The 27902-nt window shown below is 44.6% G+C and overlaps 2 protein-coding genes across 22 annotated transcripts; one reads left to right on the top strand and one right to left on the bottom strand.

Moving 5' to 3' along the window:
- Positions 1–258: 258 nt before the first annotated feature.
- Cno (adherens junction formation factor afadin) lies at positions 259–23886 on the bottom strand. Of its 21 annotated transcripts, none has more exons than XM_076818380.1 (29): positions 18433–19092; positions 16792–16903; positions 16484–16676; positions 16079–16363; positions 15720–16003; positions 15229–15328; positions 13503–13599; positions 13122–13416; positions 12897–13015; positions 12092–12400; positions 11600–11879; positions 10863–11519; positions 10499–10747; positions 10278–10418; positions 10141–10206; positions 9986–10059; positions 9799–9917; positions 9311–9469; positions 6699–6803; positions 6342–6483; positions 6011–6274; positions 4750–5889; positions 4546–4678; positions 3601–4444; positions 3256–3524; positions 2968–3080; positions 2726–2870; positions 1471–1623; positions 259–1313 (listed from the first exon to the last, which is right to left on the bottom strand). In XM_076818380.1, the coding sequence occupies exons 1-28, from the start codon at positions 18447–18449 to the stop codon at positions 1522–1524; spliced, it is 6813 nt and encodes a 2270-aa protein (XP_076674495.1). In that variant the 5' UTR covers positions 18450–19092; the 3' UTR covers positions 259–1313; positions 1471–1521. The 21 variants fall into 21 exon arrangements, with proteins under 21 accessions (XP_076674495.1, XP_076674496.1, XP_076674497.1 ...); XM_076818381.1 differs by having other exon boundaries at positions 1471–1546; XM_076818382.1 differs by having other exon boundaries at positions 259–1973; positions 2220–2870; positions 4750–4867; positions 4958–5889.
- A 51-nt stretch (positions 23887–23937) lies between these two features.
- On the top strand, positions 23938–27744 carry Flash (FLICE-associated huge protein). Its single transcript, XM_076818401.1, has 3 exons — positions 23938–24311; positions 24417–24596; positions 24679–27744. The coding sequence occupies exons 2-3, from the start codon at positions 24574–24576 to the stop codon at positions 27482–27484; spliced, it is 2829 nt and encodes a 942-aa protein (XP_076674516.1). The 5' UTR covers positions 23938–24311; positions 24417–24573; the 3' UTR covers positions 27485–27744.
- The last annotated feature ends 158 nt before the right edge of the window (positions 27745–27902 follow it).

Below are 27902 nucleotides of genomic sequence, written 5' to 3'. Positions count from 1 at the left end.
TTTCAGAATGTTCAAATATTCAATTAGCGAATTCTAGAATTTATTTTTATAAACTTGATTATGAAAATGATCTTTTAGTACTTAATATTCAAATTGTAATTAATAAGCTATGATTTAGGCGACCAGTACGTACGGTATTGGCAACTCTCCCCTACCTATGTATGTATGTATGTATGTATGTATGTATGTATGTATGTATGTATGTATGTATGTATGTATATGTACTTACAATTATTGAGAAGGCTGAATCAGAGAGAATTATGTCCAAAATCGTTTATTTTCATTGTAAAATTGCCTACGAATACACCGCATACAAAATATCCCCAATCTGTCGATCGAATAACAAACAGAGTGAAAAAGTCGCTGTGCAAAAAGGGAAATAATTTTATAGCCATATGGTTGCTTTTCGGCAAATGATATAGTGATATCAATGTTTGTTCGATAGCCGGAAAATTTCCAACAATGTTCACTTTAAGTATGCCTTTTTCAAAAAGAATTACATTTTTCTTTATTCTCCAATTTGGACAACTTTGTTATTACTTCGAGAGTTTAGATGCCACTAAAAGTCTGTGGGTATACCCACGAAACCGAATCGGCGCGGCGCAGCGCGACGCCACAAACAGAACCATTATTATAACTTCGTGCATCGTATGTATTTCATCCATCACCGTAGATTACAAGTGACTTTTTTTATTTCTCATTTGCATCATACTCCTTTTACACAGTAATTAAAAAATATGTTACCTTTAAAAGTACATTTCTAATATTTATAGTAACGTATAAAATAATACACTGTCGCTATCCTGAATGGTAAGGCTTACGCTTTAGTTGCAAAGTATACTTGTTTCAATGTCATCAACGAATCAATTGTGTAACAGCGGAATGTAAAAGAAGATTAGAAAAAATATAGTGCGGGATAGTTATCTTTACTACAAGTATATCTGTTTGTTGTTTGTTGGTTTCGTCGTACATACACTTTACGCTTCCCGAGGACAATTGAGCGTTGCTTGATTGCAATATTAGGGAAATTGAAGCAACGAACGACAAAAGGTACTAATTGTAAGTGAAAGATAGACAACTAGATTGTAGTCACTAATCGCGCAACGGATTACACATGCGTAGCTTAGTTTCCTCCTGTGTATACCTAATCATACCATACTCTTTGTCCTCCGAGATACTTTTCCCTAATTATAATTACTCGAGATAAATTTGTTACTCAAATGATTATCATTCAATAGTTTAACAGGATGTAACGCCGATATGATACTGAATGGAACGGAATAAAACGATGTATGGCCACCGATGCAGTGTAACTGTAACGAAATGAAGACGAGATAAAAAAAAATCGGCATGACGTTAGACCTAAAACGTGTAACAGTTAACCGTATCGTATTCTCATACATAGTAGATAAATCTTTAAATTTTCTTAGATCGAACGCGCATCTTCCTTCTATACTTGCGTTATCTTACCTTAAAGCTGCCCGTTTGATTAATCCGCACACGTTCTATCGAACGATCGCATTAAAGCTGTCGTTGTGTCTCTCGTCTGAATAACAAAATTAAACGTGCATGTATGTGTCCAAAATAGAGACAAAGATACGCCGTACTCGGTACGTATAATATCTAATATAAATACGAAACAACATCGTAACAAGTAGTTTTAAAAATTATACTAATATTACCTATGTACAATCGTAAAATATGTATATGTATATATAACTTTCATTGTTTGTTGCCTCGATAAAGTGGACGAAATGTTACCAAGTCTCGGAGCTAATATCTCTCATAAACCTTGCTCGAACGTTCCAAGTTTCTAAATATTAGTGTTAAATTGGTCCAAAGGGGAGGAGGACACGGGTCAAACCGAGTCCCATCAATCGTAGAGTATCACGAAGTTGAGGAACGATTTGACTATGGGAATGCATTTGCCTCGAATAATTCTTGCAGACCATCTACTACATCTGTACCTATACCTATGCCTATATCTATACCTATATCTATACCTATATCTATACCTATATCTATACCTATATCTATACCTATATCTATACCTATATCTATATCTATACCTATATCTATATCTATACCTATACCTATACCTATATCTATATCTATATCTCCACCTATACCTATACCTATACCTATACCTATACCTATACCTATACCTATACCTATACCTATACCTATACCTATACCTATACCTATACCTATACCTATACCTATACCTATACCTATACCTATACCTATACCTACACCTACACCTATACCTACATCTACATCTATACGGATGCGTCTTTCATCAAAACGTAGTTTTTTGTTAGAAACAGAACAACTGTTTATTGGAATGATTTCCATGTGTTCGTGTATTGAAAAAGACGGCACTAGAAAGGAAACTTGTAACTTACCCAAGTGTGACGACAATTCAATTCGGTTCGTTTCTATTCAATTCAATTAATTCCGATTTGGTATGGTACTATACAGTACGATAGAGTACAACGAAACGAAACGAAGCGAAGCGAAGCGAATCGAACGTGTCGTGTCGTGTCGCGTCGCGTTGCACACAATGCAACGCGCTTACAAAAGAAATGAATTTACGTTTTCAGTCTTAATTTCTATTATTGTTGTTAACAGTAACAGTGCTATTGCCGCTGTTGTTGTTATTGCTATTCAGAGCCGTAGGATTACCTATATTATCGATTTCGCGTTGTGCACGTGAAATTTTTACCTTATCCCGCGGAGTACCATCTTCACCAGTTTCCATTGCAAACATTTTCATCTTTTCCTTGAAACTAAGTTTCTCCGGAACGGGCCCAACTTGAGAATTTTGTTGTTGTTTTTGCTTCTCAGCTAGTCGCCTTTGTCTGGGATCCCTAAAGAAACGAATTGAGCGGAAAAACTTGTCGGTTACTCGCATTACCGTTAATCAGTTTAAAGGTGATATAATTAGTAGTAATATAGTAGGGTTACTTGTAAACTTCTTGAGCACCTATAACACCAGGCGTGCTACCAGTAATTGGAATTCCAGATCCTTCGGGTGTTTTCGGGGATGCCAATAAACTTTCTGCATCGTTGATGAAATTCTACAAATAGACAGCAAATCATGTCGACGAATAGCGTGTAGATAGTGTGTAGGTACACCGCTAACACCGGAGTTTCTACTTGTGTTGTTTGTTGATGTGAAAGGTTACAACGATTGTACGTATATGCACATGTTCGGGAATTTACAAAAGGGGAAAAGTATATCGGAGATCTTACATTCGGGTCTTCCGCAATAATATCCATGGGCACGGATGCAGTTGTGTTTAAATTTCCTGATGTAAAGTTTCGTTGTGTAGATTCTGGGTTTGCGTTTGTGTCGTGAAACGAGACCCTCTTAATGGATGCTGATTGCTGAGGATGCGTTACTGACAGTATATTAGAAGTATTTGCATTATTCGATCGGAGGGCACCCTGCTGTGACATCACCGCGTAACTAGAGCCGCGTTCCGGTGGCAAAGGCGCATCATTGTTACCATTTTGAGTGGCTATAACATGTAGATAGAGACGGTTTGTATCACGGATCGACGTTTTCTTGATTTATTATACGTAGGACGTACTTACATGATGTATTTGGACCATTGATAACCAAACCCTCCAATCGCAACATATTAGGGTGTAAGATTTGTTGATTCTTCAGATGGGATTGCGACTGTTGCAAGTGTTGGTGGTGTTGCTGTTGATATATCTGTTGGATTTGTTGTTGCTTAGATTCTTCTTCCTTCCTCTTTAGAGTTTCATCGAATTCGAGCTGTTTCCGTTTCAGCTCGTCCTCCCGTTTACGTTGCATTTCCGCCTCATCGGTAGGCTGAGAGGTAGCAAGGGAACCGGACTTTTGAGAGGCAGCCAAGTGGATCAGGGACGGCAGCGATACTTGCCCGATAGTGTTTTGCATTTGCATTTGCATCTGCATTTGCATTTGCGCAGTTTGGTCGTGTTGAACAGTTTGCGACAACTGCGAGCCGGATTTGTCGGATTGGCTCGGACAGATGTTTACCAGGTTTTGAGAAGATTGTTGAGTGGCGGAACTGTGTGGAGCAACGACGGTCGTAGAATGCATCGATCCTCCGATAGAATGAACAGCATGGTTCACCCTAACGGACTGATTCGCGATGTTGAGCCTGGACAAGTTGGGATTATGTTGCTCCGTGAAATGGCTTCGGTCTTGAGACGTGGTTGTACGAAGTAATCCCTGAACACGTTGCATATGCTCGGCATCCGCATCGTTGTTTTCTTCGTCGTCATCTTGCTGATTGGCAGCTTCCTCGGCTCTCTTTTGGAAATCCCTCTCTAACTGAAGAGCTCGCAACTGCTCCTCTTGCTGAGAGGTTCTATGAGGTAACGCGCTCAACTCTGCTATTTGTTGATCTCGCCACTGTCGCGCAGCTTCTCTTCTGCGGGCTTGTTCCTAAATAAATAATTTATAGCAATTAGATTGTGGGAAAGTTGAATTATTTTACAGATTTGTTTACTTGAAGATATCCTTTCGCCAAGTAGTCTACCTCTTACCTTTTCCCTTTCTTCTCGTTGCCACGGGTTCGTGGCGCTATACTGATACTGACGTGGCTGTAACGCAGTTCCTGCTGTACCATTCGCTGGATAATATCCTCCTCGTGGAGGATCTTGCATACTCGCGGTGTATCTAGTAATCGGAAAATACCTTTATTTCGTTCCTTGCGATCGAGTTACACATCCTTTTGCAACTAGTATTACCTCGAATCCGACTGCTTGTTGTAGAGAGGATGAGTCGAAGTGTTTGGCGGTGGCGGCGGCGGACTATCTCTGAATCCATCTTCCGGAAGAGCCGGCCGTATCGGAGCAACTTGATTGGCTAGAATGGAAACGTTTCCTTCTATTACGGTATGGGTTCTACCCGTGCCATTCTCGCCGGCGTACTGATCGTTTCGTGCATCCGAAATACCGTTCAAATGATACTGTGATCCAACAGTGAAATGCCGAGTCTGATCGGTCGCGTATGATCTACCCGTATAGTCTTGGCCACCTGTTTGATCTCTTCCGTAGTCCAGCGACATGCCGTTCGATTGCAAACGAGTCGAATCAGTTTTTCCTCTCGACTGCTGTGGCGCACTGTATTGAACGTGTCCATGGCTTTGCTGTTGGACATTTTGGTGATGATGCTGGTGCTGAGATTGAAGCTGAGGTTGTGGTTGAAATTGATGCTGATGCTGGTGCTGTGGCTGCGGCTGTGATTGCGGTTGCGATTGCAATTGCGGTTGAGACTGAGACTGAGGCTGATGTTGAGGCTGAGGCTGATGCTGATGCTGGTGTTGATGCGCTTGCGTGGGCGGAGACTTGCCGTACTGAAGTACGTACGGACCGCACTGCGAGTCCAAGTAACCGTAATTCGATGTGGCCGATTGCTGCTTGGTACCATGTCCAGGCGTCGAAATTGCTGGCATGGGCATTGTCATTGTCGTATTCGATCCCACGGTTGACGGAGTACCGATTGATTTAGCCGGTCGAACTATCGAATTAGTCGATTGGGTGGTGGTGGTGGTGGTGTTGAGATTTGATTTTACGTTATACGTGCTGGGCCGATACTGAGTCGCCGAGACTGGTACGCCACCTCGCAATTCGCGTCGTCGTACTTCCTCTTGCATTTCCTGAAGTTTTGCCTCTTGTCTTATTATATCTCGGGAGGATTGCGATCTGAGAGGAGCCGCGTTACCCTGCTGCTGCTGCGACTGACCACCACCAAGATAAGGCTGTTGTTGCCCCTGGGATACGTAGGCGGACATTGGCCGATCCCTGACTTGACTGATTTCGAACGTACCCGGGCGATTCAACGAGTTTTGAGAGCCTCTCGAACTCTTCTGCAGCTGTAGAGCGGTTCTGAAGAACGAGAGGGGCAATGATTTTTTAGGGCTTAAGGCAATCGTTGCAGGAGAAACGATCCGACAACGAGACAAGAACGACGAACGGTGTGGGAGGAAAGATGAAAACGAAAACGTACCTTTCATCCGAGTGTTGCGATGGACTGTATCGCTGTTTCGTCAACGAATCTTGATTCCTGTAGACGCTCAGGTTCTGATAAAATCTTTCGGCTTCGTTACTTTGAGCAAGAGTGTTTGTAGGACCTGTTACAGTAGCAGTGAAACCGTTGCTACTGGTGGTCGTTTGACAGGGATTTAAATTCGGTGACGATTGCTGTCTGCTGACGAGGCCGCTCGGCGGCAACGTTCCGATCCTTATCGGGTCGTGCAAGTTGTGACTGGAGCTATTTAACAGAAGGCATTGTTGCAAGTCGCGTTTGAAAAAGCGAGGACGGTCTGTGAATTATTTACCGTGAACGTAGCGATGTTGAACCGTTGATCGGGGTCATAGATGGAGGTTGCATAACCGGTGGTGTAACGCTGTTGCTGGACGATGCTCTGCTGTAACCGGGATTGAACACCTCGTGTTGCTGTTTCCCCTCAGTGCCTACATCTGGAACGAATCGGAAATCTAACAGTCTCAACTCGTATCGATTCTTGCGATTTGGAGATGGAAGGAAGCATCGGAAAGCAAGCTGTACGGTGAATTGGATCGGAGCCGAATGCTACAGTGCGAAAGGCGGCTGCTTACAATTAGATAAACACGGGGGGGGGAGGGTGTGTGTGTGATAAGAAAGGAGCAAGGTGACTACTTGGATTGCTACTTACTGTGCAACGCTGGCACGGATTTGCTGGTATGCATTTGTTGCTGAGGTACGGTCGTGTCGCGTCCAAGCCGTGATGGTAAATCTCGTTCACTCATGCGACGAGGTCCTGCGATAAGCACAAGATGCAGAAAAACACATTTATGACAAGAAAACGTCTACAGCGGGCGTGAGCAAGCCAGCAGGCAGCATGCAACGTGCAAGCATGTACGTATACCAAGCTTGCGTCCTGTGCGAACGAAAGCGAAGAGAAGAAAAGATAAGCGAACCATCCAACAAAAGGAAAATCATACAACACAATTTTGTGGGTATGTAACACGCGCTCGGCTTATAGAAACAAAAATCAACCAAGTAGAGAAAGGGATATAGTAGCATACATACAAACGAAAAGGACATGTACGGCTCTATCTTTTGCGTTCCCATCGCTTTCTCAAGTATCAATTGTTATCCGATCACGAATAAATCGCCAACCAGGGGGTAACATTTAAACGGGAGGTACGAGTACGAGTGCGGTAGAAATAAATATAACGGTTTGGAACGAGGGCGGTAAATTAAAACCTCGGCATGCCTGGTGAAAATCTATTGGGGCGAAGAAAAAATACGCCAGCCAACTGACATGTCTGTATATGTAGAATATAGATATAGATACATTTAGGCGTGTATAATTTCGAAACGTGACAGGCATACATTCAATATTCGCGAGCAATGTCGGTTCCTTACGCAAAAAGGAATTGCTTCCTAGACGAGTTGTTTGATCGAATGTTGCGGGAATCGTCCGACTGACGGACTTGTGCAGACACTCGTTGAACTTGTTGCCGCGATCGCTGCCAGGCATCACGATCACCTGTTCCTGAGCCAGCGATAACGCGGCCTGCTGCTCATTGCTTGCGTCGAAACTGTTTCCAAAGTATTCAGAGCGGTCGGACGTGTCAACATCCTTCTCCTGGCTACCAAATCTCGAATCTCGGGAAGAATTAGTTTCAAGCACGAGACATTGCTCCCAAGTTGCCGCGACACTGCTATCACGCGGCAAGTCGACGCTCGCGGACCGATTGCGTTCTCTGTTAGCAAGGAACGAAGCTGTCGGTTCTCTTGGCCGGTTACTCCGTTTCAACTCGTCAATCGAGACATCTTTCCATTTATCTGCAAAGGAGAAGAACTCCGCGTCGCATGTGTCCTTCGGTACACAGTCGACGCTTTTGTTCGTCTTTGAAAATCCGCCTTCGATGCAAGTACTTTGCAAGCGTCGCCGATATTTCTTTACATCATCGTGTGGTAAGCCCGTTTTCTCTAAACTGGGGTAAGATCTGGAAAAGTGCTTCAAGTGCATATTGAGGCTTTTAGCCGACAAGGACTCGTGTTCGAGATTCGACATTTCCTGGAGCTGTTTTATTATTTGCCGTTGCTCCGACAACGACAGTTTTTCATTGTGGGAAAATGCGTGATCGTGATCGTGATCGTGACCGCTTACATAACCGTTACCATCCTTTGCCGTATTCTGGAGCGCACAGTCGCTCTGCGACGAACGTATCCGCGTCAGATTCGTGGTGTCATTTGGTTCTCGGTACTCCTCCGTACTCTTTCTCAAATATAGTTCGGATCGACATTCCTTACCAACATCGGGTAAAAACTGGCTCGGCCGAAACTGGCCTACTTGCGGTGAAACAAAATTCGGCTCGGACGCAAATTTCTTTCTACACCTGTCTGTTGGTCCGAGCTTGTACAAGTTTGAGTCGACCGATCTAGTGTTACCGAGCTTCGAAAAATGTCTAGCCAAAGTTGCTACTGGATACCGTCCAAGACGCACCTCGTCTGGGGACTTCCAACATTTGTCGAAACTCGAGATATCGCTGGAAGCGTCACTGTCCAGAACGGACAAGTCAAGATTTAGTTCAGGGATGGCGACCGTTTCTTTGGGAGGTTGGTTTCTTCGGTCTGGGTTCGTTTCGTGTTCCTCCGATTCTGCTTCGTAAGTAGCCTTTCCCGTATCCTTTATTTGCCAACAGTCTTGGGCGCTAAGATCGAGCCGATGCGGCGAGTTTGACGCCGAGACGTAACAGGACTGGAAAACGTCGGTCACAAGGTCAGCGCGACCCTCATTCGCATCATGTTCCGCAAGTGCCGCTCCATGGTTCTCCAACTCGTCGGTCAATGGAATTTCGTCTGATCGTGTCTGATCGATGTAAGGTATATTTTCTATAGAATCGAGAGAGAAACTGTCGGGTTTGCTAGTCGCAGCCGAGGATTCGTTCAAGTCGTGGACAAATACAGTTTTCGCGGTGGACAGTGGCTGAATGTTATTCGCGATCTCGACTGAAGGATAGTGCCGTTCAACTCGTACGTTCGGAACGTACAGGGTAGGATTGGCCCAACAATGCGACGAACGCAGAGCCCCACTAACCGTAGTCCCTCCGTCATCCGAGGGATCACCATTTAACGAAGACGCGACGTCGCGTCCGTCTATCAATTGGCCTGCACTTTCAGTTCGCGTACACGATCGCGAATCAGCTGGCGCGACGTGCTGCGAGCCACGCGGCGTTCCGTTAGACCGATACGGGGAATTTAGCGAATCGAAACCATAATATTGGGCCGTCGAAGCCGAGGAGAGTGTCGCACCTGGTACTGGATCGATCGAACGTTCCGCCACCGAATCGGTCGCGGGCCTTTGTACGCTCAACAAATTACCCAACGAATGCGAGATGGACGTCTGCTCGTTCTTCGCTTCCTCCACCTTCAAAGCTTCAAAGTGCTCCGACTTGGGTCGAATTTTGTGCGCTGCTCGGAAAGAATCAGTTGGCGTTAGTAAAGCGTTAGTTGAGCGATTGTCCGTATCGTCTCGCGACTTGCCTCGAGCGCAGTATTGAGAACGAGAACGGGAACGGAAACAATCATAGAAAGCGTTGAAGCGTCCAACATTCCCCCGTGATCAACAACAAGATGCCACCCCATAGCCGCGAACGCGAGATCATTGGACGTCTACGAGATGATAGACGAGAAATTGGATCGACGAGAAGTGTTTCGAAAGGAATTGAGCGTCGGCAAGGGAGAATCGAAAATTTCGCAAGTAGGAAATATAGAGACGAAAAAGCCGACGGGATACGTACCTCTGGTCATGATGGGTGAAGGTTGTGATAATAAAGTGGCCAAACCATGATATATCGCGCCTTGTTTCGCAACTTCGAGCGTTACTATCGGCCCGGTACGCACCAAATACTCGGCAGCTCTGAGACAAAGCACGCATTATACGCCTAATAATTACATTAATTCGATCACAATATGTTTCCCACTCACTTTTCCTGAGTGATTCCGACTAAACTTTGTCCGTCCACCTTTAGCAACTGATCGCCAGTCGTCAATCTGCCATCCTGTGGACACAAGATTAATACAAGCCTTTCTACGCGCACTAACAACTCTGCAAAAAAAAAATGAGCACGACATCTACTCACAGCATCGGCAGCACCACCCGCAACCACGCTCTTTATGTATATTCCGAGTCTATCCTGACCGGCGCCCTGTTGATCATAAAAGTACGCCGTTTCGTTAGCGGCATGGTTGAGAATTTTTCATCGCATCGTAAACGTACCTTTGCTGCAACGATGCTCAAGCCCATTCCATTGGTCGATTTGTGCAACTTTATTACGTGTATTTCTGGCTGAGCGGGATTAGGTCCCGTGTGGCAAGAATAGCCCCCGGACCGGTTGCTCATCGCACTGGGACTACGGAACTACGGAGAAACCTTAGATCGGTGAAATGCGCGTTTGCTACATAGCGCAACCTAAATTACAAAATTACAGAGCGACTCACGTTATTGTGATGATCAATCATGTATATGGTCCAGTATCCACTGCTGGTCGGCTGAGGAGCCATTCTACAAAGACCGTCCCGTTGTAGCGGTGCTAAGAATTCAGCCAATCCTGGAGGAACTGCCCGTATCACTTCGCAACTGTATCCGTCCTCTGGAAGCAGGAGAGCCAGCGCGAGCGTAGGTTCTTCCTCGAGTCGAATCTCTCTGCCGTCGGCGCGCGCGAGAGTGTCAGCCACGCTTTCGGTCACCTAAAATTCAATTATCCCGCCACGCCGCGTAATAAATTGGTACGTTCGTTTGTTTGAGCCTGATTTTATCATGTTACATTTTATTGTGTGTGTGTGTGTGTGTAATTCAGCTTACCCTGACGACGTTTTCGATTAGCTCTGCCGGAAGTCTCGGTTCATCCGCGGCTGGCTGATACTTTTGCAACAATGCCCTGACTTGCAAGGAATTTAGCTTAAAACAAGTAGAACTCAGAGTAGCCAGCTCCTCCGCGTTATATTTTGGCGCTTGGAGCAGGTGAGTTGCTTGCATGATCGTGGCCAAGTGACATTGACTCGCGAACTCGAGGCCCTGTCTCTCGGCCCAAGTCTCCAGAGCGTTTAATCTGGCTTTCAACCGGCGGCCGAACCACCTAACGCACAAGTTCGCGTTCGAAACCAAAGCGTTAAATGCTGTTGCGTTTATCATGTGGAAGAGATGACTGAACAACTGAATGGTCAGGGCAGCGTTCACTCTGCACCGCCTCAGTAGGGCCATCGTATTGGAAAATATTTGCAACACTCCAGCTTCTTTAGCTGGCTCATCGGCGTCAGCCATGAACTGAGACATCGCCGGGGCTAGCTCCAGAGAAATACATCGCACCAATGACGCGAATGCCGTGTGAACCGCCTCCGTCAAAATATCCTGCGCCCTTGTCGAGAACGCGCCGACGTGTCGGTCGTTTTTCAGCATATGCAGCAGTTCCGAGCCGTTCGCCAGCCACAAAGCCAACGAGGATGCATCCATGTATCGCTCCTGTCGACATACTCACCTAGTCAGGACGCTACGCAAGTCACGGAACCGGAGAACTCTATCCTTTTATCGCACATGCCTACCTGTATCACTCGTTGTATCATAGCAGCGACGTTCGCCAACATCACGGTTAATCTGTGGGCTCTCTCGGTCGGTTGCAACTCCGGCCTGTAATGCGTGCTCGCCCGATATCTGGCCGCCAAGTAAAGTGTGTACGTTGGGGCTAGTTTAAACTGAGGCGCCGACGGTTCCACATCCGTGATCACCGCATGAAAAAATGTCTCTTCTGTTTCTTCGAGAAACTCGAGCACAGCCGGTAAGATGGGGTCCGTCCCGCGAGGTTGTCGATCGTTTTGTAATGTTCTGTAGAAATGACCAGAATCAATTGGTTATCCTTCTCTCTTCTTCTATCCTTACGCTCGTGCATTTGCAACACACACGCACACCCTACGTTCCTACTCTCCTACTCTCCTACTCTCCTACTCTGCTACTGGCAAATCGCCCGTTCACTTTATCTGCTCTCTATTGTCTGACAGAGGTTCCCCCGCGAGATGGAAACTGCGATCCATTATTACCTGTTACCGTCTCTACTGCTGGTCAGACTGGCAGTTTCCACGTTCCCATCGAGATCAAAGGTAGTTTCGTAATTGTGCGTGGATTCCGTCGCTTGATTGGAGCTTCGAGCGAACCAAACAACGGCGGAGGCAGGCGTTGACTTGGTCGGGCTAGACGAATGAGACGTTTCATCCTGACATGGCTGACCCTGACCCTGACCTTGACTTTGAGCCTGGCCGTGACCTTGGCTTTGTCCACAGTTCGGGGTTCCGGACGTTGAGCCATACCTTTCCACGTTCGTCTCTTGACTGGTCAAGTCTGGGGAGCGTCTACGGTACAAAAGCAGGCCGCGTGCACGAGAAACAGAAGCAAAACCAACCAACGAAATACGTAAGAAACGAAAGAAACTCGGATGCTGGGGGAGGAGAGCTTTTTAATCTAAAACAACCGTCTCGTGAAGGGTATAAAAAGCGTGCACTAAACGCCCTTGTTCGTACGGCTCTGTTTCTATCACAACAGCAGTTACAATAAATTCGGGCAGTTTCGTTTAATCACTACATCCTTCTACTCTCACCTGATTCTTTCAAGCGCAGACACTTTCACGGGTTTCCCTCGTCGTTTTTATCTGTGGTCTATGATCTCTAATCTCTAAACTCGTACCCTAAATCCTATTCTTCTACTCGTTGTTCCATGGTGTATCGTGCGTCTGTGCGTGTGTGCGTCTGTGCGTCGTGTATCGGGTAACGCGTATATTATAATGTTACACACCGAGAGGAAGAGCCGGTACTCGTTTTGCAACGGTAGTGACAGCTGTAAGGCGCTTACCGTTCGTAACCGTATTCGAATTGTCTTCCAGAATCGGGTCGTTGCCTGATACGTTCGTCAGGTGCTGGGTCAATGAATCTGAATGTATGTAGTCTGCCGAATTTTATGATCGCTCCGTTCTACCAAAAGAGCGAAACAGAAGGAATTAAGAATTAAGATCGTATCGTCGAGCGTTACAGCGTGGAGACGCGCAGCGCAGCGCAAAGCAACGCAACGTAATATTACCTGCAGTATGGTTGTCTGATGTATCCTCTGGTTGTTGACGTAGGTGTGAGCGTCTCTAGAGCAGGGTGTAAGAGTGACGATATTTTCGGTAAACGCGATTACGCAATGTCTCGGCATAACAGTCGATCCGGTCAACGTGAGAGTTTGAGCTTGCACGGCCTGCGGACCTACAGGCCTTTCCGAGCCCACCTCCGTTACGTTAGGTTGCAACCGATGGCGTGTACCCGCCCCATTCGGAACATCACTGCCGTCGGGATTAAGTTCTAACAAAAACGGTAACCTCTCGTCTTCGTACCTGTGAAAGCCAATTCATGGCAAGCATGTAAATTGTACGTTGCAGTTGAAAGATTTGCGTTTGAAAATATGTTGATCTTTACGAACCTGTGGTCGAGTTCGTTCCATTTGCCACTCGGTTTTTTCTTGCGTTTCCGTGGTACGTAATCCGCGGGCCTTCTTCGCACGTGAAACATGATCGAACCTAAAAGCAAACGAAAATCATCAAAAAGCAATAAAAAATCTCGCCTCTTCCCGCCCTTTTTTCTAACTTTTTCTTCTACGTTTCTGCTGTTCGTTCTGTGCTCTGGCGTCTGGCAACAGGCGAACCACGCTGATAACGTTTTGTTTTAGTTACAAGTATTGACGCTAAATCGTAATTGTTTTACCATCGCATCGCGTGTCCAAGTGACCTACATAGTCCATACACACGGGGACACGGACACGGACACGGACACAGGCACGTCGACGTAAGCGGACCGTTTTACCTTCATTTCTCACGATTGGATCGATAGGAAACATCACCTCCAACTCGCCAAACAATGATTCGCTTTGCCGAGAACGCAGAAACTCTAAAATAAAGCGGTGCTTAAAAAGAAACACGAGGTATACATCAAACGCGTCGTATCGAAGACAAGCGGAAAAATTAGATAAGTATATGTATGTTTCTTGTTGAATCTTTCTCGCTGTGTCTTTCAACATTCGATGGAAAGAAAAGCGATCAACGGTAAGCCGCATACGAAGGTTTGTCGATACTTGTAGGTAACGCGCGTGTACGTGCACGAAGGTTACGCACGTGTGTATCCGTAAAGAATACTTTTCTCTTACGTCTAATTCCCCAATCCATCATGATGCAGAAAACGCGGCGATTTATCCGGCGTGGTCCCTGATTACGTGGTCCCCTTTTTCAAAAGGCGATATAGTTGGTCAAGATTTTGGTCCTCTATTTATCACAATCTCTCTCTCTCTCTCTGTGTTTATCGATACATACGCTTGTACCAAGCGATATCATTTCCCTTGGTATAACACAACTCTTATCCATTTAACTTGCTGTACGTATCAATTGCACATATTCGGTTATCGAGGCGCGTTCTTCCGAAGACTCCAACGATTAAGCTCTGATGTAGTTACGATGAAGAGCGCATTCCCTCCAAATCAGCCCATTTCGCAACATTTCGTATGATATCGGAGGACATATCGCACCTCGGTTCAAGCTACCTACTCCTTCACCCACGGTTCTGTACAGCCTCCTCTACCGGCCAGTCGATTCGGTGTAACATCGTGCTGCTACTGACAATCAGTTCTGACAACACTATTTCTGCCTACTATTATTCGCACGAGGAGTCAAACTGTTGGACGAAACTAAAGCAATGGACGGTCTGGTATGTCTGCCCCTTTCTCGTGCGTGTGTTTTCTAGTGGTCGACCAGAAGTAACGTCAGACTATGGGAAGAGAAGTGTCACACGACGCGCGACGCACGACGCACGACGCACGACTCAACTCCAGCACTGCGAATAGAAAGGAGGGTGGGCAGTCGTCGGTCGCCGGTCGTGGGTCGTCGGACGGCACGACGGCACGACGGCGCGACGGCACGACGGCACAATGGCACGATGACAGGACGGACTGACGAATAGACGTATCTACACGCACGCGCGCTCGTGAACCATACACATTCCATAGATATTTGGCTGCGACGCTGCTTTAAACGTATGCTGTTTCTTTCGCTGGATACGAGATCATCGCCCCGCCAACATAAGCAACACACGCTTCTTCAAGTTTCATTAAACGTGTTCGTTGACGCGATTAAAACATTTGATATGTTGAAGCAACTTACCCCGTGCGGAGGGATGATTCATAAGGATGGCAAGGGGACACTCGTCATCGTCCAATATGTACTCTTGTTGCGTTCCACCGTTCATATTCTCGCTATTCACCTGCACAATGTTCATAAAAAAGGCACTGTTTCGCCATCACGCAATACTTGAATACAATTAGAAGTACAACTAAAACCAGGGCCGTATTTACCACAAGGCGCATTAGACGCTCCCGCTCTCTATGGGGCCACATTTTAAATCTGATTAACTGAAAGAGACTTGTTCTTTCCAGGGCCAATAACAATGTTAATGGAGTATACTCGTTTCCGTCTACACGGAATCGTGGAGCTGCCTGATGCGCATTTACAGTTTATATACATAGTTGGCCTTATTAACGTTAAAGGAAAGGTAACGGAGGAAAAGAGGCAAAAATTGGAAAGGATGTAAAGCTATATAAAACTGTATAAAAAATAGATCAAGTCAATCCACGAAGGGATGACCTTGTACTGACCTGCATGAGACAGTACTGCTGCGGGTCGACCTTTTCCAGACCGTATTTCGAAAGCATTTCGCGTACAACTTGAACCGCCGAATCTCGCACGCTTAAAAGTAGAGTTTTATACGGCACGTCCTTACAAAGCGCCTCGCCGTAAATCTTCAACGTTCCACCGGTATCAGGGCCACCATCTTTGCTACGGAATTGCTGCAATTTTCTCTCTAGCTTTTGCTGACGTCGCCTGCTCATCACAGCTTCTGGATTCGAAATGCTTCGGGTGAAACTAGTTTCGGGTAATTCTGAAATGGCAATCAACACGTATCGTTTAGATCGTTACGTCGCGTTGCATCGCGCCGCGTCGCATAAAGTTTTACCCGTGTAAAGTTTCTCTGCCACTCCGTTCTGGTCGACGGGTACAGCATTCTCGTCCTGTTCCAGGCCCTTCAGACGACCAAGCTTCTCTTGCTTTTTCATTTGCTTCTTCTCACGTTTACTCAGCTTTCTATGAAAGCTAGAACCGTCCGCAGAGGAGAAACCGACACCCTGGGCGTTTGTCTTGTCGTCGATTCTTCTCAGCAAAAAACGTCCCTCGCGGTCATCGATGTGCCAGTTTAGTTGCACCAGCAGCGGTTTTTCGTCCAGTCCGAGCTTGCGCTCTTCTGTGAACGAATCGCAATTATTCACGATTTCTCCGCCCGAAATGCCGACGGAGAGTAGAATGGAAAAAGCCGACGAAAACCAATGGAGAAAATGCTGGCCTCGCGTATACACTTACTTACCACCATTCTCGTGAATCTCGTAAAGAGCGTATTCTGGTATCGATAGCATTCGCATATCTGGACGGAACTTTTCGATCAGAGTTTCGATCACCGCTTGGCTCGTCGCGTCCGACGCTACTCTGATACACTTGGTCGCGACTTTCTGACCGCTGTCTTGAAAGTAGAATCTCATCACTCCGTGAAACTCCAACTCCTAAAGGAACATCGATCAAGTCTCTTTTAATTAGAAATCGAAATCTCAATCGATCCATTCAGACGGTCCAGACAGTACCGAATACCAAATACCGACGATACGATACGATACTCACTTCGTTCGGTTCCGAAAGTTCGAATAGATCCAGACGGTTCGCGTTCCATTGCTGAATCACGCCGCGCAGAGCTTCGCGCTCGGCCTTCTTATTTGCCAGCTCCGTAGCCATCCTGGAAAATCAGAGCAAAACGAAGAATTATAAGTAACAAACGACATTGAAGATCGATGGACGTCGAAGCTCCGTTCACCCGCATCATTACGTCATCAGTCTGTCACCTTGGTCGCGAACGTATCGCGATAACGATACTCCCCACAAATTATTATCGTTGTCGTTATTGTTTTAATCGTTCCTAACCCAAACAACTCAAGGGTCAACAATGAACGGAAAAAGAATCGCGTCGCATCGCGTCGCGTCTATGTTTGTCCTTGGAACAAATATTTCCTTCAGATAACTTTCGCCAATAAAAGCAGTTTACCGCAAGGTATTTTCTATCCCGCGTTGCTTCTGCGCTCCTAAAATGCATTACGGAGCGAACATGGCTCGCAAAGGATCAGTAAATCAATCAGTGTAATACTATGTACACAATAGGGATCGGAGAGGTCCGGCCGAACGACGGTAGGGCCTCCAGACATTTGTCACAGTTCACAGTCAGCAGGAAAGAGATCGGTTAGGATCGGTCGCGATCGACCTGGCTCGGTCTTGCTCGGCTACGGTCGAATCGAATCGGGCCAACTCGGAGCAAAACGCGTCTAACGAGCGACTTGCATACCATGCATTCCTATCTCCTTCAACGTAGTTCGCGTCTTAAAACCTTAAAAGCGCGCTCGAGTAACTCGAACACGCTCGAGTACGCACCGCACGATACAACCCTTTCTACCTTCTTTTTTTCTCAATATTTCTGTATTTCTCTCTCTCTCTCTTTCTTTCTTTCTTTCTGTCTTTTTATCTTTCGTTCGTTTGTTCGTTCGTCCCCACCTTTCTTCCTTCCTTCCTTCCTACTTTTCACCTTCTTCCCTTACTTCCTTAATACTACAACTGGCCAGCCACCAACTATCGACCGCAATCTACAAACGATCTCTCACTAGCCTCCGACAAGACCAGATGTTTCCCCGACAAGTCGGCCGTTTTTGGCGCGAAATCTTGTTGCCAAACATGTCCCTATTCTCGCATTTCACGATTCCGACCAGCGTGGCGGCGTTAGAAATATTCTGATTTTTTGATTAGTTAAAATTGTTAACAATACCGTGATGACGAGCATACTATGCCACTTGTGAAAGAAACGTTTTATTCGCGTCACAGGCACACAATCATGCGAGAAGAAGCCAATGTTCTTGTTCCTGTTCTTTTTCGATATGTAGGTCAGGTAAGAATCCCTATCGGATACGCGATACAACGGTGAAGCAAGTAACAGCATGTAAAGATATGTGATTATTAACGAGACGCACTGCGTCTCTGTACGCATACAACAGCATATTTAGTAGTTTGAAAAGCAAGCTTAAACAAAGTTGCACGGCTGTTGATCGTCCGTGGTCGATCGGTATGTGATTTACAAATCTGATGTGTAAATTTACGAGAAAAAAAATGAAAAATGTTGTTACAGGTGCTACTGAAGATAGAGGAAAACACAGATCAGCGACAGAATGGAAGAGAAAAAAAAAAAGAATGGCAGGAAAGGTTTCGATGCGTCATCGTACTTACACTTCCGAAACTGTCATTCTTCTAACGCGGTCCAGTGAAATCTAGATGAAAGTTAATCCAGCGAAAGGAAGGAAAATTAGAAATATATCCGCGGTTCGGTAGAAGAACAGCTGCTCGCATCACAGGAGAGTGGATGTTTGAATTCTTCAAGTTGTTGCAGAGAGGTTACGTGTAATGAAAAGCTTCGGTATACTCGTGGATCTGGTCGACGAGAATTCCTTGCAACTTGTCCCAGATATACTGCTATACGGAACGGTATTTTGGATCAACTATGTAATTCCATAGGGCGTAAATATATTTCTGGAAATCCGTTGAAAAGAAAACATGTTTCAGTGGTGGAAAAGGAGTGAGGCTTTGGCTGAGCAGTTGATCGACAAGTTCAGTGTTGCGCGTCTCGTTAACGGAAACGTTGGGGTACAGAAGTTCCATGTATCCTTCCCTCTTTCCTTTCTTTAATATTTATTAGTAATCACCGACGAAAAGAGTTATCGGTAATTCCACACCAGACACTTGAAAAACAAACGCCACACCCAAAGTTTCTTCATACACGACACTCACTCGTACGTATAGCACCCACCAAACGCGTCTCTCTCTCACCGCGTAATTACCAACTAACTGGCCGATGCGAACGGTCTCGGAAAAGCTTGGGCCTGAAAAGTGGGGGAACCATCCACTCGATTCCCTCCACTCGTCCAACCAACTTCTACCCCCCCTCCTCCACTCGCCCTTTCCCTTTCCCTCGTTTCTCCGTGCTGCTGTCACATGGTCACATCGGTGCTGATCGGTGCTCGGTGGTGCTCGGGTGCTTCCGCCCCCACCTAGATCGTTCCCTAGTTTGCTGTCATGCCACGATACGGCTTGGTCCGATCCGCTACAATCCTAACCACATTTTAACTTGCTTTCATTCTGCTTCGTTCCATTTTATTCCCCGTTTCACTCCATTATTTACCATTCCCTTCCCTTCCCTTCTTTTCCTCTTTCCTTTCCTCGTTCCTTTCCTTTTTTCTTTCCTTTTTCCTTTCCTCTTGCCTTTCCTCTTTCCTTTCCTCTTTCCTTTCCTCTTTCCTTTCCTCTTTCCTTTCCTTTCCTATTTCCTTTCCTTTCGCTTCTTTTGTACCTACTACATTTACGGTTTACTGCAGTCTCCAATTTAGTATCCTTTACACAACTATAAGTACTTATGTTATTTATGTGAGAAACGTGAGAAAACCAAGTAAATCGATATAAAATTCATACGACTATTATTATGATTATCAATAAGAGGAAGCAGAATAAAATAATAATAGTGCTAATAGGTACTTGGATATGTTATTGAAACGAATCTAATTTGCGTTGTACGGCTTCGCCCGTAACTCCATTACGCATTACACCATTGGACACAACCGTAGGCTCTACGTATTCGATACTACGAAATCGAACCGAATATAAGGAAATAATATTTCATCCTTTCGCGATAGAACTGGTAAGGTGAATGTCTCAATTTCTGCTCATGTCCCCGTTTCTGCTCATTTCGTATTTTTCTTATTATATGCGTTACGTTTGTACTATAGTTGCAACAAAATAATTCTACATTATTTAAACATTTACGCGAGTGTTGCACGAGCTTCGGGCAATACATACATCGCTATTTTTCATGAGCAGAAATACAGACAATTAGAGGATTATATATTTAATTACAAATTACAAATAGTTAAACATCTTGAAATATATTTCTTAAATAGTTTTTGAACTGGTTGATTTATTATTAAAGAATTAATCAATTATTCTGCAAATTTTGATCGCAAACAATTTTTTTACACCTTCTTTATGACGAGTAACCTCTTAAATGAGCAGAAATTGGGACAGTCACCTTATGTACGTATCTACTAGCACTAGCAACAGATCGGTCAAGTGTGTCTTAAAATAGCACGAGACAGTGAGACACGAAAATGTATATTACGGTAAAAGTACATAGTGAGGTAAACGTACACATATACCTCAAAATGTGTACGTCTACCGATTTTATACTTTCACCGTCGTAACATATACAATATTTACCGAGTATTTGTTTATAGCGTCGATCGTGAGATACAACTAGGGAATTCAATCCAGGGATCCCGGCTGATTTTTGGTTTCCATTTTTATATTTTTCAGTTGTTCATAAAGTAATTTACGTTTTTAAAAATTTTCGAAATTCTCAGGATAAGTTATGATTTGATATATCAAATCCCGGGAGTTTTATAATCCAAAAAAAAAACAGCCAGGATCCCGGGATTACGATCCCAGGATTGAATTCCCTAGATACAACAACGACACCTGTATACAGTAAATAACGAAAATATTCGGACACTTTTTAAAATCGCTAAACTTTTTTAAACTTAATCCAAACGACTTGACTGTTTTTGAGAAGCTAGAAGGATTAGCTTGCTAAGTGACGTGATTCGTCGTTTTGAAAAAAATTGCAACTGGTCAGAATAGCGAAAAAAATAGTAAAGGTCGATTTTTCAACATTTTTATCTGAGCCTGTAATGAAAATTTAAAAATCCCGTTTATAGATTTAAGTAAGTTGTATACATGCCTAAAATTTCATTAAAATTGGTTAACGTTGCTCTGTGATAAGGTCGTGAATCGCTGATTTTTAAATTTTCATTACAGTCTCGGATAAAAAAGTTGAAGAAACGACCTTTACTATTTTTTTTGGCTATCCCGACCAATTGGAATTTTTTTCCAAACGACGAATCGCGTCACTTAGCGATTTTAAAAAGTGTCCGAATATTTTCGTTGTTCCCTGTACATATCTAGCCGTAAAATGGTCCTCGTACAGCGTGTTTAGGTACCTACGGAACAACATTACGCCATCGAGTTACCGAAGCTTCGTCGTAGGTCGTTGCTCAAACAGTCTGTTTATTGTCGTTAACTGGCTGCTTCCTGCTTATTTCGTTCACACGAATGTATCGAACCGACGCACACATCTACCTATTTACCTATGTAGTACCCCTACAGTTTAATGTAAAAACACACTTTTTCTCTCGTTTTCGTTCCCGTTCTCATTCTCTTAAATTTGTTACAATAGTAGATATTATTGAAACCACGTGCTGCGGAATGTGGCGAAATCCCAAAGTAAGTAGTGTTGAAGAAATGAGTTCCGGGGTTGCAAGTTCGTAAGCGGGTAACTGGCAACAGCCACCAAGCGTGCCGAGCTCGATCCGTTTTATTATTGAAGCAACCTTTACAAACGTTTCTTTTCACAGCTACGTACATCGATGAGACGAGCTTGGGAGAAATTCATCGTAAAAGCTATAGAAAGGTTTTCTCGTAGCCGTCCTAACACACGAAAAGCCCGCCTGCCCTTTCTCCTCTGTGGTCTATCACTTAATACACGATCATACCGGCAGCCGTTATTGCACGATGAAACAATTAATATTCGCATATACATACCTACTCGAGAAAACAAACGGAGAACAATGTTTTATCGGCACGAAATGTCACATATGTATGTACGTACCCTTGTATATACGTAACTACGTACATACATACATGCACACATACATGCACGCATACATACATATATACACGTACCTATATGCACAAACTAGTTATATATGTACAATATGAAGGAGCATCGTTGGCGTTTGTTGCTACGGAAGAAATTCTATTGCTCGATTACAACCTACCTCCCTCCACCAACCAAATCGTTTCTATAATCCTGGAAGATCGAAGCCCCTCCGCGTTTGGTTTACATCGCTTCTCGTGGTCTTGATTACCTTGACATCGTAAAAGTTTGCTTAGATGACGCTCGCCTTAATAAGCATTCCATTCGGTGAAGATTCCGCATCCTAGATCCACCATTACCTACCATTACCCACCAATCCCGCCATAGCCAGTTTCGCGTCAGTGTGACAAAGACGTGACACGTGACAATAGTCTAGGTCTAGGCATAAACTTGCGAACATCAGAGAGCCTACGCGGTATCCTTCCGAGGCAGATCGAGCGTACCTATGCGCATCCGCGTGCGCGAACCTTTCAAGAGCAAACGCGCGTGTGCACGCGCCAATACATACACTACACACACGCGCAGTCCTACCGGAGGCTTCAAGAGACACAGGCCCCATATACTCACACTGTTGCCAGCTGCCACTCCGGTCTCCGATTGCAAAGGCGAGAATCACAGTAGCCAACAATCGTGAATCGTGACGTCTCGGCGAAGATGATTAGAACCTGTTCTCTGACATTCTATTCGCGTGCACGCGCGTCCATTATCAAGTTTATCGACAGTTTTCACAAGTTTCGTAAAGCCATAACCATGGTAAACGAGCGTATCCTCGAATGACGAATACATATTACCGCAAGTAACGTGCTATCTCGTTACGCGAAACGTATCGGAGAACCACACTGACTTAATTACCGAACGTAATTGTTGATCCGTACACAGTGGATAAATCATTCTCGCGTAAAGACCCTTTATCTCTGCGTGCCCTTGCACGCGTCAACTTCACTACCAATCACTCCTCTCTCACTACACGTTCAAGTGCGATCATACAACACGTACCTATGCATACACTTACTTTGATTTCACGTGATTCCTTTTCAATTCTTCAACGACATCGCTATTGTTTATGTTTCACGGAGTTCCGGGGTCGGTTGTACATACACGAAGAAACTCTTTCCAGCAATGTTTCTTATTTCGCAAGTGGGTGAATCACGCCAATCGGCAACAAACGGTATATTGCGTGTTTAGCATTGGGCGGAAAGGCATTCGACTGACGTCTATCGTACATCATATTTATATGAGGGAAATCTTAGGCATACCTTAATTATACGAGTGTACGTTGTATTATGTATATATCGCGAGTGTACGTAATCCTGGACGAAGCGACTTGAGTATCTATCAAATTTTTAATTCGAAACTTTGCATGAATTTTAAGTACACTCGCGTTCGAGTTGGCAGGCATGAGAAAAATCACCCTGTACCTATACCTACCTACAGCCGTAATGTTCTTAACTTTAAAAAAAAAGACGAACGAACGAAATTGATCGAGGTACACAAGTATGTAGGTATACTGCATATATTCAAAAGCGCGTGACTCCGGCTACGCGGAATATGCAACGATTCACGCATGTACGTAATCTAAAAACAAGCTCTAAGAAACAAATAAAGGGCGAAAAGTAGATGCCGGAACAAAGATTACCATTCAACCACTAAAATCTCCATCGTGCAATCACCGATTCCAACAGGTGTCGCTTTGTCGTGATCGTTCGTACACACAGCGCAATAGCGGCGAATGCTTAAATTTTATCGATATAACCTCGACTCGTATATATGTAGCTATGAAGTGCCTTGAGAACAAAGGACTCTTTTGAAAGATCAAAGTTAAACGAAATGTTTTCATATTCATCCTCTCGATCGAATTGTAACATAGCGTTCTGGGCACGTTTGCACTTTTCATTAGTTTTTAGTTTTCTGTCATTACTACAAATACATATGCATAGGGATTAGGCACGTATAATTAAGCCATTATCGACTGATGCGTCCCACGATGATCCGACGACACTTTTAGGAACGCCGAACGAACAATATGACACATGACACGTAACGCGACCTTTTGTGAGAACAATGTGCTATTGGTGTTATAAATAAGAATACAGATGCCGAGTGGCGAGCGGGGCGAGTAATGCCGAGCCGTCCCGTGACTTCCGTCTTCCGCAGTCTTCCGTGTCCCGTCCCGCCATGTACTTATCGCCATGGTGCGTGGTAAAAATGGATAAAAACGCGAGTGCTGTGGACGAGGCTGGATGAGCGGTTTTCGATTAAATTTACACGTCAGGGAATGAAAAACATGGAGGATGATATAGATATTTACGAAGATTTGCCGAATTTTCAAGTAAAATCTAACGAAAATGTGAGTATCGTAAAATAAAGCTTTGCTTTTCTGACTAGCTAGGTTAAGTTTTACATCGCGCAATCATATATACATAAATGTGTACCTGCAGTTTGTGTCCAACAGTCAGGAAAATATTACACGTAAGCAGGTTGAATTAAACAAGCAAGTAGCAGACCTTACAACAAAGTTGAACGATTGTCAAAAGGTGAACCAAAATTTGGAGATTAACTTATTCTCGCTATTGCAAACCGCGAAAGCGGAGATAGCGCGAAAGGATAGGATGATAGAGGAATTGAGAAGAAAGTGAGTAAGTTTTATGGTAGAATAGTTTTCTTTTTGAATTAAACGTGACGATATTTTCCTAATGTTTGTTCGATTATTGTAGACTCGAAGACGCATCATTCAGGAGGGGCGTCTACGCGAAATCTAACAATTATGGTGTTGCGAAATCTGTTTTTCGCGAGACTATCGGACATGCTCGTTACAACCCGGAAACTTGGAACGCAGACTCGCCGTCGCTGAACCTAACCAAAGATAACCAGAGCAAATCCACTTTGTTTCCCATTACAGTTTTTGGCGAACGATTACGTAAAAGGATCGTGGACGAACAGAAGTTGGAAAAGAAGGATAGACAACCGAGCAATTTGAACACCGACGGGAGTACTGACGTGTGCGCAGAGAGATACATCGTGGAAAGCGACAAAGAGAATGGTTCGCTTTGCGATATTAACTCGTGCGACATACCAGAAATGCAAACCTCCATAGTTGTTGAGTATTCTGAAAGCGAACGTACAAAAGATCCTACGGTAACATCGAGGATTAAGACAAAGGATTTCCTGCAGAACAGTAGGACCGAGGTGGAGATGAGAGTTGAACGGAAGTCTACGTCTGTCGTAAAATCTACTGGGAAAAGGGCAAACGATGAAACCGACGGACCCATATCTGTGAAACGGATTTTGTCCACAGAAGGAAACGAGTATGACACCACTGAATCTAATCGAGAGCGTGATTTTATAAAGCATAATAAATCCAACTCTTCCAAGCATTTTAGCGAGAAGCAGAGAGACGCGTTTAAAGGATCGCACGTGGAACGTGCTCGTGACTCAAGTATAGAAGGTAAAACGCGCGGAGACCTTGTTTCTGATGGAATTAAAAAACCGAATTACAGGAGGCAAGGTAAGAAAAACGAGAGTGACCTGTCGTGCGAGAAGATAGATTTTCTAAACGATCATCTTTCGAAACGGTGTACGCGAAAACAAACCGTTCAAAACACGATTCATCGCGGCACCGAGATATTCGATAAGAGAAAGAATCATGGAATCACAACCGACGAACGTCGCCGAGCCAAGCAAAGAGAAGGTCGTCGTATGACTATCACAGAGGAGGATTGTCGGTCACGCGGACGGCTAACATCCTCGTATGGGAAATTTCGAGAAGAAAGATACGACAGAACCAAACATAACAACAACAGACGCGATACTTGCGAGGACCGATGTGAACCTTGTTATGATTTCCGAAGTAGCAGTGCGAATAAAGTGAAAACCAGCAACCTTGTCGATAAAGAATTATGCTGCAATCCTCGAGTTATGATCGAGCGAACGAAACGTTCCTCGATGGATCGTGGAGGAAAGCGTGCTTGCAGCGTGCAAAGTAGTGGTCGCCACGATGGATACGAGTCTCGAAAACTGAAAACTGGCGTGGAAGCGACTAAACGAGAGAGAAAACAGGAAGAATGCAACGACGAGTATTCCCGTAAGAAGTGTGTTAAACGCGAGAAGAGCATCGGAAAGAGCGACTGTTTGTTCGACAGATTCAGCCGATCTGAACAAGCGGAAACCGACTGTGCCGCGGCTAGATTACACGGGGGGGAGTCGCGGGAGTGTGTCGGGAAAGCGGAAGAATTAGAATTGGAAGACGGCGAAAGGCTGGCATCTCCGGTCAACAGTCCCATCAACAATAATTCTAGACGCGAAAGGTCGACAGATGATCGACGAGACGCTATAAATGCGCAAAAGCTCTCTTCGTTGGTCGATGAGGTAGAAAAGAATATAGAACCCGATGAAAAAGTAAAAGGAGCAATATCAGCCGAAGAATCAGAAACACTTCCCGACCATGTCTCAAGATGCTTTCCAACGATCACGAACACCAATGCTGCTTCTTCGGATGAAACACGTGTTGGGAACACCGAGAGCATCGAGAATGTGGAGAACGTTGAAAACATTGAGAAATTTATTCGGGATTACCTTTCGAACGGCGAAAGTGTCACGGAGGTTCCGGCAGACAGTAACAAACAGACGGTAACGGTAACAGTAGCAAACGTATCGACAGACAGTGGTGTCGTTAATGATGATGATAGTCAAAAGCGTTCCAACGAATCTCAGCTGCCGGATACTAAAGTCGATGAGCAGTTTTCTCTTAATGGTAAAGAAGCGATCAACCCAAAAAATGAAACGGTCGTGGCAGGTAATGCGTCTCTATGTGTTTCCAAATGTTCCGTCGAGAATAGCCAAGTGGAACCGCAACCGACGATGGTAACATTCGTGGAAAATGTAGATCACGTACCCGAGAATGAACGCGCACAAATAGACTCCGTAGTCGAGTTGTCCGAAAAGAATTGTACACTCGATGAGGAGACGGCGAAAAATATGTCGATTCTGTTTCAAATAGAGCCACCATTGGAAAGTAACACTGTGAAACAGTCTTGCAGAACAGTTCTCGAATCGTACAGAGAAGGAGAATGTGACGGAAACGTCGATAATAACTACAGAGACCGTTGCAACGATCTAGATGTTAAAACCCCCAAGGTCGGCGACAACCATGACGATCACAACAAAATCGATGCTGACAATAGTTGTAAGAAAAACACCGATACGAAAGAAGGAATGGTGAATGCAAGCGTTGCAAGAACAACTCTAGAGAATGAGACGGTCAGTAAAGTTGGAGGTGAAGATGGAGTTAGATTGGGTAAGCCGTTGACGAACGTTCAGGGGAAAATAGTGATATTTGCGCGTCGCAAGAAACCCATATGCTTGGCAAATAATAACGCTAATATGACTGTTCTCATACGTAACAATCACGAAGCTAATATCAGTCTCCACGGCACGAAGAACGCGACGGTATGCGATTCTCTTCCAAAATTAAGAATCTGCAGGCGGCCGCGACGAGAGGAAAATAAATCGGTTGGTTCTTAAAGGAGAAGACAGGATGGATACAACCGAACCGACCCGGCGCGACGTCCGATGCTTGGATGAATATTGAACCTTGTATCGTTTACGCGATTATTGGAGAGGCAGTGAAAAACAATTGTATAAAAGGATGTCTGTAACTAACGCGTGTACATAATCTACAATGGCTTATATTCCTCGATAAATCGATATTTAATCATTGTTCGATTTCTCTACTTGTTGAAAAGTAAATTTATACAAGCGGCGGGGTTGCTTTATATACGAAATAGTTTCCAATCGGAACTGTTGGCCCAACCTTCCCCTTTCAGATCTCACATATCTGCGATGTCACCCCAGGCATTTAAAATAAATCGTTCGACACCATCAAAAGATGTTTCACCACGCAAATCTTCAATCCACCCTCTGTAAACGAATCGTCAATTAT

Source organism: Andrena cerasifolii, chromosome 8 (assembly GCF_050908995.1).
Source record: "Andrena cerasifolii isolate SP2316 chromosome 8, iyAndCera1_principal, whole genome shotgun sequence".
Taxonomy (NCBI): Eukaryota; Metazoa; Arthropoda; class Insecta; order Hymenoptera; family Andrenidae; genus Andrena; species Andrena cerasifolii.
The sequence above is the reverse complement of the archived record's forward strand: the minus strand, read 5'-3'. Positions and strand labels throughout refer to the sequence as shown.